At 31.5% G+C, this 11,079-nt stretch overlaps 1 protein-coding gene across 1 annotated transcript; it reads right to left on the bottom strand.

Annotated features, from left to right (window-relative positions):
- Positions 1-3,942: 3,942 nt before the first annotated feature.
- Positions 3,943-4,917, bottom strand: LOC141674526 (uncharacterized). Its single transcript, XM_074481232.1, has one exon. It carries the CDS (start codon positions 4,915-4,917, stop codon positions 3,943-3,945), a length of 975 nt encoding a protein of 324 aa, XP_074337333.1.
- Between the last annotated feature and the right edge of the window lie 6,162 nt (positions 4,918-11,079).

Here is an 11,079-nt window from a genome sequence, read left to right as displayed (position 1 = left end):
TTAGAATTGTAGGAAATAAACTAAGTACAATTTGTAATCCTTTCTCTAGGGTCGCAAGTTACAAAAGTGTACCTGGTCGCCACTTTCTCCTCAGCCACATCTTTGTTGATACATTCAATTCATATGTGTGGTTCAATTTCATCCACATATTTTAATTGATATAAGTCTACACAAAGCAGCAGAAGGATTCAGCAATCAAGATTGGATTTCTCTGTTCATCTTCTCTCCCAAAGAGCTGAAGATTTGCAGCAAAGAGATAAAGAAGAGATATACACACAAATCTATATCAGTTATTCTTCTCACCAGAGTAATTTTATAATGCTCGATTTAATTCTTGTATATTCATAGGGGCATTATAATCGTTACCCGATAATTAAATCCTTAGACAAACACAAGCTAGATTATTGTATATGATTGAATTTGTTGATCTTTGTAGGAGCTAGAAACTTTGTTGTTCTTAGATTGTAGCCGGTTAATTTATTTATCAGAGTGTAGCAACACCCCTCGCGGATTTATATATGAATATATACTTCTCCGAATATCTTGTGTTACTCATTTTATTGTTCCAAAAACTATTCACGTTAAGAACACGGAACCACGAACCGAGCACTAAATTTTATATCTGCAAAAGATTCAAAAGAATTTTTTATTTAGTGAGTATCGTATTCAACCCCCCTTTACGATACTTCGGGACCTAATAGATTAGCTTTCCTTTTTGACAGGCATCACACATTCCATTCTTTGAGAACTCAACTTGAGGAATGCCTCTTACAAGATCTTTTATGACTAATTCATTTTCTTGGGTCCTACCTTATTAGCCCTTTTTTTAGGTTTCTCAGGCTTGTCCTCATTTGACTTAGGTGATTGAGATTCAACCTTGGTCATTAGAGTAGGGCTTTGAAAACCATTCATAATTGCAGAATTATCATGCACAGGTTGGTTAACTTGAAATGACATATTATTTGCAAACATGTTATTCCAGTATGACATGCTAAATAGCATTTGAGGCATACTAAATGCAGGGTAGTAAGGATTTTGTATAAATGGCATATTAGCAAATTGTGCATTCAAATTTTGTGCAGGCATAACATTCATAGGCACAGTGGGCATGTTGGGAAATGAGGGAGGTGCAGACATGGGTGCAGGCATAGCAGATTTGCAGTTAACAGAAAAATGATTTACACTACCACACTTAACACAAATTTTTTTAGGTGCATATTTATCAGGTGTGTAGTTGTTATATTTATTAATTCCTAATTTCCAATGCATGTTATTTTTCCATTTGGAATCTGCCTTGACCTCAATTTTCTCCAATCTGTCACTCAGTTGCTTCATTGACAAATGCCCCACATTAACTCTTTTGTTTTCCTTGACTTGACTTGATTCACCTATGACAAAGTTCTTGGAAACTGATCCATATTTCTCATTGAGTTTGGATAGCTTAGCTTTATTAATTAGTTTTCTTTCATTCGACGAATGTGGTTCTTTGTCTTTTGACACATAATTCCTTTTATCTTTCGACAGATAATCTTCATTATCCGTTAAATCCACATCCGTTGAAAGTCCTTCTACCAAACCAGGATCCAGTTTCTCCATGCTCTTTTTCCAGGCTTCTTCACATAATGATTCTATACCTTGAACTCTAGCAATTTGAGTATGTACATCTCTTGATGACTTCCAGGCCTTGATTACCTCTTGCTCTCGTTCAAGCTGCTTTCTTAAAATCTCCTCTTTCTTTAAGGATTCAGTCAATTCTTCCTTAGCAATTCTACTATAATACCCCAACTTTTTATACAACAACTATACTTGGATATCAAACTTTATTCATACTTAAAACAAGTCTCACATAAGCAAACAAGATTCCGAAATCCAACTCAGAAATAGTATCATATAGCTGAAATAAAGACAAATACAGAGAGACGCAGCTCTAAGATAAGACACTATCACTAAAATATTATTACAATAAGCTCAATCCAAATGCATTTCCTTGTCCATCCCAAAAGTTTAGCACCTGAAAATTTGTAAGTCATGAGCCAAACAGCCCAGCAAGAAAACAATTCGACACTAGTGGATCAAGGAGTTCATAATTTTTATAAAGCCAAAATCATTCCTCAAAATCCAAAGTTTACATATAACATAAATAAATTCCACAGCTCGCTAAGGTCACAAATACCTGGTGACACAGTATCATAGGTTCACAACTGTCAATAATGCGCCCCTTACTAAGGTATCATAAACTGTGCAAAGCACACCCTAGTAAGGTATCAAAATCTAGTTCCGGAACTATACGAAATTACTAAATGTTTCATAGGTCAGAGCTCACTGGGAATTCTTATGTCTAAAACAATTACTTGATCCATAGTTGTTAAAATAAAAGCAGTGCAAAAATATTTAACAGATTTCAAAATAAAAATAAAAGTGTGAAGAGTTAACTTACCTTGACACTGACAACCACTTTAACAATTTATCACTTCACGCAGAGAAATCCAACCTATGTAGTTATTATTAAAAACAAACATAATTAATTATCCTCATACACTCTAATACACAAACCAGGCAAAAGATAATATATATATATATAATTATATATACACAAAATAAGAACTCTAAAACAAAAACCAGGCAAAAGATAATATATATAAAATTATATATACACAAAATAAGAACTCTAAAACAAAAACCAGGCAAAAGATAATATATATATATATAATTATATATACACAAAATAAGGACTCTAAAACAAAAATCAGGCAAAAAAACAAAATATACAGAGAGCTGCAATACAAAATCAGCCAACATTATAAAATAACATGTGTTGCAATACAAAATCAGACAACAAGTTAATATAAAAAAAACTAAATATAATGAAATATTATACTAACAAGAATTTACTAAATGAGCTTTTAAAAATTATATAAGTCAATTAATACTATTACTACCATTTTCTAAACACACACATAAGTAAAAAAAATTAAATAAATAAACATGTATGTACATATACTAATAAAATATAATTAAAAATTTCTAGAATGAATAAATGATTGATCAATTTATAAAAATATAACTAACAAAAACAGAGACTTATAAAAGAGAATAAAATCATCACATATGTCATTAACATAATAATAAAAATACTAATAATAATATCTCATAAAATAAAATAAACAGTTACATATTAACAATCTTTTATAAAAATAATACACATAATTAACTATTTTTTCACATTTATCACGTTAACAACATAATTTAACAAAATCATATAAAAGGAGTTAACCAGAAATATCACATGTACATAATATTTCTTTTCACACATCATTCTCTTTAAAATTAAAGACTACTTTTAAACAGAGCATTAAGTATTTAACAAAATATCAATGTATAATAAAATATATAAATCAACAAGCACATATATTAAGTATTAAAAATAACTTGACCATTACATAAATGAATACAGTACAACAATGAGTAACCTAAAACACACACGTTGAAAAGAAAATCGAGAGAAAAGAAAAGTACCTGATAAAGAAGAGAGTTGTGCAAGAAACAAATGAACTAAATTACATCTATTTATTTACAAATCTAACGTACTGTACTCCTAAGTTAACGCGTACTTATCAGTATCACCCTCCACTATTTTCAAAACTAACTCATATCTGTATTTTTAAAGTTTAACTCATTTCTTATCTATTAGTAACAGGTTTTGACCAAGTAAAGAAAACAACTAAACGTTTCAAATTATGTACACTTTTTTTTTAAATAAAGCACATTAACATTTTTACTACTTATATATATTAAATAACTAGACTTACATAAACACATATATTTAATAAAAAAACTGGTTTTTACATTCTACCTTCCTTAAAAAAAAATTTGTCCCCAAATTTTAACAAAACATAAATCAAAGTGTAACACATAATCATTGAAAGAAATTGATCGCGTACCTCAATCTTGCTTAGGTGTATGCTGATACACCCGTCCGTAATTTGGTCCAATAAGAGATGCCAAAGTGGCCTTATTTGTATTGTCTTTGTTACGATTTGGATCACGCTTTGAACATTCAGAAATCTTATGTCCCTTCCCTCCACAACTAAAACAAGCTCTTGTGTTCCAACGACAGTCTTTATCCAAGTGATTTTTGCCGCACCTTGAACATGTCACCTTGTTCCCTGAAGCATTTCGAAAAAAAATTCCACCATTTCCTCGATTATTGAACTTTCTCGGGGGATCATTCTCTTTAAATCCACCTGTAGGCTCACATCTCTTCTTAGCCTCAGAGTCTTTCTTTCCTTCGTCTCCCACTAGCCCCCTCTCGACTACTAAAGCCTTGTTCAACACCATCTTGTAGCTGTTTAGCTCAAAAGCAGCCACATGCCTCTTAATCTCATTACGTAATCCATCCTCAAATCTACGTGCCCTACAAATCTCGTCCTCCACCAAAGTTGGCACATACTTAGACAAACGGGGGAATTCAGCCTCATACTCCGAGACAGTTTGCTTTTTTCCTTGTTCCAACCTTATAAAATCGTGCTCCAACTTAGCTCGTACCGTCCTGGGAAAATACTTGTCCTTAAATGACTCCTTAAAAGTTTCCCAAGTGTATGCTCCGGAAGCCTCCTCTTCATTATTTTCAACGCGTCTTTTCTCCATTAGCCACCAGTCGTAAGCACTTCCTTGGAGTTGGTAGCTTGCCAAATTAACCTTTTGCTCGTCCGTACTTCCTAGTAACTCAAAAATCTTCTCCATCTCTTGTAGCCACTTATCCACTTCTGAAGGATTTGTAGATCCTTCAAAAACTGGAGGAGTTAGCCTCTTAAATTCAGATATCAAGCTCCTAGGTCCATTTTGCTGGTTCCCTACCAATGTCGCCAATGTTTCTGCCAATTGAGTCATCACGTTGTAAGTATTCTGACGAGGCATGGTTCCTACATAATTCATTTAAAACTCAATCCCGATATTAATAACAATATACAAAAAATTTATGATAAAGTAAAATCAATGCTCGAAACTTTATTTATAAATCTCTTAAAATAATACAAACAATCAAAACAAATGCATATATGAAATGAACTACAATCTAATGATAAGCTCAATCTTTCTTAAATAAGCGCTCAATTTGTCAATTCGTGATTTCCATTTGGAGTCGTATGTCCGATATGAAGTTATTAATCTCCCTAACTCCTGTTTCAGTACACCATTTTTCTAAAGTTTTTGGATCATAAGAGTTAGTGAATTGGACAATCTCATCCAATTTCTTTTTATAGGTCTGTTGTGCAATTCTTGACTTATTCCTTTCATCCTTCAATTCCTCCGCTAAAACATCTCTTTCTATCTTCAAATTTACACTTTCAATAGTCAACTCATCAATCTGCTCCTCTAGCCAAACAATAGTATCACTATCCATATCTGTCAACTCCCCAAGAATTCCTCCTCGCAGTACTACCGGTCCAGTAACCGAGTCACAATCATCATAATCAGGAACTGGTGCCGAATCCCCCACATCCATAGTAGTAGTGACCGTTACCTCCTGCTCTTGTTCATCTTCATCCTCCATGAACTCCTCTTCCGGATCATCCTCATCAAATATCTCATCTTCAAAACCCCAAATATTATCATTATCTGCCATCTACAAGTGCCAGAACAAAATATTAATATTTTAAAACTCTCAACTCACATATCACGCCTAAAAGGCAGTCTATAGGAAGTTAACCTAGGCTCTGAATACCAACTTAAAACCCCAACTTTTTATACAACAACTATACTTAGATATTAAACTTTATTCATACTTAAAACAAGTCTCACATAAGCAAACAAGATTCCGAAATCCAACTCAGAAATAGTATCATATAGCTGAAATAAAGACAAATACAGAGAGACGCAGCTCTAAGATAAGACACTATCACTAAAATATTATTACAATAAGCTCAAGCCAAATGCATTTCCTTGTCCATCCCAGAAGTTTAGCACCTGAAAATTTGTAAGCCATGAGCCAAACAACCCAGCAAGAAAACAATTCGACACTAGTGGACCAAGGAGTTCATAATTTTTATAAAGCCAAAATCATTGTTCAAAATCCAAAGTTTACATCTAACATAAATAAATTCCACAGCTCGCTAAGGTCACAAATACCTGGTGACACAGTATCATAGGTTCACAATTGTCAATAATGCGCCCCTTACTAAGGTATCATAAACTGTGCAAAGCACGCCCTAGTAAGGTATCAAAATCTAGTTCCGGAACTATACGAAATTACTAAATGTTTCATAGGTCAAAGCTCACTGGAAATTTTTATGTCTAAAACAATTACTTGATCCATAGTTGTTAAAATAAAAGTTGTGCAAAAATATTTAACAGATTTCAAAATAAAAATAAAAGTATGAAGAGTTAACTTACCTTGACATTGACAACCATTTTAACAATTTATCACTTCACGCAGAGAAATCCAACCTATGTAGTTATTATTAAAAACAAACATAATTAGTTATCCTCATACACTCTAATACACAAACCAGGCAAAAGATAATATATATATAATTATATATACATAAAATAAGAACTCTAAAAGAAAAACCAGGCAAAGAATAATATATATATAATTATATATACATAAAATAAGAATATTAAAACAAAAACCAGGCAAAAGATAATATATATAAAATTATATATACACAAAATAAGGACTCTAAAACAAAAACCAGGCAATAAAAACAACATATACAGAGAGCTGCAATACAAAATCAGCCAACATTATAAAATAACATGTGTTGCAATACAAAACCAGGTAACAAGATAATATAAAAAAAACTAAATATAATGAAATATTATACTAACAAGTATTTACTAAATGAGTTTTTAAAAATTATACAAGTCAATTAATATTATTACTACCATTTTCTAAACACACACATAAGTAAAAAAAATTAAATAAATAAACATGTATGTACATATACTAATAAAATATAATTAAAAATTTCTAGAATGAATAAATGATTGATCAATTTATAAAAATAAAACTAAGAAAAACAAAGACTTATAAAATAGAATATAATCATCACATATGTCAATAATATAATAATAAAAACACTAATAATAATATCTCATAAAATAAATAAACAGTTACATATTAACAATCTTTTATAAAAATAATACACATAATTAACTATTTTTCACATTTATCACGTTAACAACATAATATAACAAAATCATATAAAAGGAGTTAACCAGAAATATCACATGTACATAATATTTCTTTTCACAAATCATTCTCTTTAAAATTAAAGACTACTTTTAAACAGAGCATTAAGTATTTAACAAAATATCAATGTATAATAAAATATATAAATCAGCAAGCACATATATTAAGTATTAAAAATAACTTGACCATTACATAAATGAATACAGTACAACAATGGGTAACCTGTTGAAAAGAAAATCTAGAGAAAAGAAAAGTACCTGAGAAAGAAGAGAGTTGTGCAAGAAACAAATGAACTAAATTATATCTATTTATTTATAAATCTAACGTACTGTACTCCTAAGTTAACGCGTACTTATCAGCATCACCCTCCACTATTTTCAAAACTAACTCATATCTGTATTTATAAAGTTTAACTCATATCTTATCTATTAGTAACAGGTTTTGACCAAGTAATGAAAACAACGAAACGTTTCAAATTATGTACACTTTTTTTTAAATAAAGCACATTAACATTTTTACTACTTGTATATATTAAATCACTAGACTTACATAAACATATATATTTAATAAAAAAACTAGTAGTTTTTACATCTACACTTTATTTTCAGTTTCTCAAACTCAACAAATTGAGTTTCTAACACACTATTTCTTTCACTTAAAAATAAATTATTTTCCTTAATTTTTATGTTTTCTTTAGTGAGAGATTTAAGTGTAACACGCAGGTGATATAATTTTGTTGACATGTCATTTATAACATCATTACACTAATCTCTAGAAAGATGTGCTAGATTAATAGTGATTACCCGATTGCTTAAAGAACCGACTTCTGTTTCATCTGATTTAGCCATCAGGGCTAGGTTGACATAGCTTGGTTCCTCATCTTCATCTTCCCCATCTGCTGCCCATTCATTTTCTTGAGTCAAGAAAGCCTTTTCTTTATGTTTAAGCAATTCAAAGTATTTTTTCTTACAGTTAACTGGCTCAAACTTCTTTTTCTCAAGATTAGGCTTTCTGCATTCATTTGCAAAATGACCACTCAAGACACATTTGAAACACTTGAATTTATATTTATCCACCATGTTTCTATTTGGCTTGAATGCTCCAAAATTCTTTTTGAATTTGAGCTTGGCAAACCTCCTTGACAGGAAAAGCTAGATGTTCATCTATGTCTTCCATTTCATCTTGGATTAGATGATCTTCATGCTCAGCCACTAGCCCTTTTCTCTTGCCTTCACAAACCCTAGAGTTTGGTGCAGATTTCACAGCTTCAACCTTCATGTCTTTCACTCTCTCTTGTTCAGCTACCAAAGCAATACATCCTCCCTTCTTCCTTCCTTTCTCTATCTGCTCATCTTATTCTAATTCAAGCTCATAAGTTTTTAGAATACCATACAGTCTCTCCAAGGTAAACTTCTTATAATCTTGAGAATTTATGAGAGAGACAGTCATAAGCTTCCATTTTTTTGGTAGAGATCTAAGGAATTTCAGGTTTGAATCTTTTGTCTGATAGACTCTTCCATGCAGCTTTAGTGCATTTAGTAGTATTTAAAATCTACTAAAGATGTCACTTAAAGATTCACTGTCTTCACAATGAAAGTGCTCATACTACTGAATTAGAAGTTGCATCTTATTTTCCCTCACTTGTTTTGTTCCATCACATATTATTTGAATTGTATCCCAAATTTCTTTAGCAGTTTTATAATTGATGACATTGTCAAACTTGTCTCCATCAAGACCATTGAAAAAAAAATATTCATAGCCTTTTTGTCTTTGTGCATTTGGTCAATGTCTTCATCCGTCCATTCTGATTGTGACTTTGGAATACTTTGCTCATTGCCTACAGCTCCTTAAGTGTCTGTAGCAGCTATTCGAGTAACATGAGGACATTTATCAATGCAATCAACATATCTTTCATCTTGAGAGAGAAGATGCAGGTGCATTTTCACCTTCTAATGATAATAGTTATCTTTATCCAAGAAAGGAATCTTCACTCCAACATCCTTCCTGCTCATGTTGTAGTTGCTTTGATCTTTAAACTCTTAGTGTTTCAAGAGCTTGCTCTGATACCAATTGTTATACCCAAACAATCTAACAGGTAGAGTTATAAAAGGGGGGTTGAATGTAATTCTTAGTTTCTTTTCTATCTTTAAAACTTCTTACAAATATAAATATAACTGTGTATGAATATGCTAAGTGCGGATAAGAAATATTAAAGTATTCAAACACAAAGTAAATAAACAAGGATGTTTAAAAACTTTCTGGTGGATTGTTGTTTCCACCAGAGATATATATAAATGTAGAAGATGTTTGTGATGCAAAAAGCACACAGCTGCTTATAAGTGAATTTACAGAGAGAACTTAGAAATTCTTAACAGATTATGCCTTATCTATTTCTCAGTTCTTCCAATTTATATTTTTCTACTTGCTACTTTTGGTTTATATATTACCAAGTTACATGTAAAAAAGACAAACTAATAATACAAACATGTCTAAGTCTAGTCACATGTTTTGTTAGGTCACACAACACTGTAGAAGGGGGTTGAATACAGTGTTTAATACAATCAAATCAATTTAACACACAAGTAACAGAAAACCGTTGTATTCGATATAATAAACTCTGTTACAATGGAACTGTTCTCTCTCAATGATGAACAAATATCACGAGAGCCGCAAGGTTACAATGTATGATCTTCTCGATAATGATAACACATATAGTATAAACCTATGTCTGTGTTTATAAAGTACACAGTTACAAGATAACTTCTAATTGATATGGAATATAATTATGTCTCCTAAAATATATCAATCAGATATCTTATATAATTCTTCTAGTCCTCTAACTCTTTCCATGCATATCTTCTTCTGTATTAGTCTCGATCTTCTACTGTTAATTAGCATCCTTCCTTAACCGTAAGTCCTCCCGTACTTAAGTTCTGATATGACCTTAAGTCCTGATATGACATTAAGTCCTGACTTCCAGTAAGTACTGTTTTCAGTAAGAACTGATATTTCCTGTTTGTTAAGATCTGAAAACTAAACATGAAACATATTAGACATGACATCTCAAATATATCCAACAATCTCCCATAACTTGTAAATTATGCAAGAATATACAAGTTAATAGATTTGATGATGTCAAAAACATTTAAGTTCAAATGCAATAAGAGTTTAATAAGACTATCAATTACAACTTACAGAACATCCAGCTTTACCAACATTACTGGATCAATCTGAATCCATAACGATTCTTAACGAAATCTTTCACCAGCTTATCTTCAGCTTTCCTCAGAACTTCAACTAACTGTGCTTTGACATGCATCAGTTATTCTTCTTTACTATCACCAATTTGATAAATGGCTGTTCTGAGAGCTTGAATGGATGTTCTTTTAAGTCCATCAGCAAATCTCATAACTCTAGGATGTGAAGAGTTTTCATTATAACATAAGCATCTTCCTTTCAGAATAACTTCCACCTTAGCAGAATTCTTCAGCATCGGAATTTCTCTTTCATCATCTTCAATAATCATTGGACTGTAATGAGAAGTCTTTGTACCAGAGATTCTGAGTAGATCTTTTATAGCCTTCAAAATGTATTCTGACCATCTTCTTGTAATATCAGATTTTACCTCCAAAAGATAGTGAATATGTTGAAGCTCTCTGACAGACTTCTTTATTATATCGGTATCAGCTAGTCTATAAGTCATTCCATCATTGAGAAATAAAATCAATTTCTCTTTAAGATTCTCCTTATCATGAGCATCTATCACAACTTGAGCAGACAACACCTTGTCAAGGTGCTTTTGTTTGATTTGTTCATATGGTTTGTCTGTCAACATGAAAGGATCTCTTAGAGTAACTTCTACTCCTGTTTGAATCTTCTCTTCGTCA

The sequence above is a fragment of the Apium graveolens genome, chromosome 7, assembly GCF_009905375.1.
Source record: "Apium graveolens cultivar Ventura chromosome 7, ASM990537v1, whole genome shotgun sequence".
Classification (NCBI taxonomy): domain Eukaryota; kingdom Viridiplantae; phylum Streptophyta; class Magnoliopsida; order Apiales; family Apiaceae; genus Apium; species Apium graveolens.
Note: the sequence above shows the minus strand (reverse complement) of the source record. Positions and strands in the feature narration are given on the sequence as shown.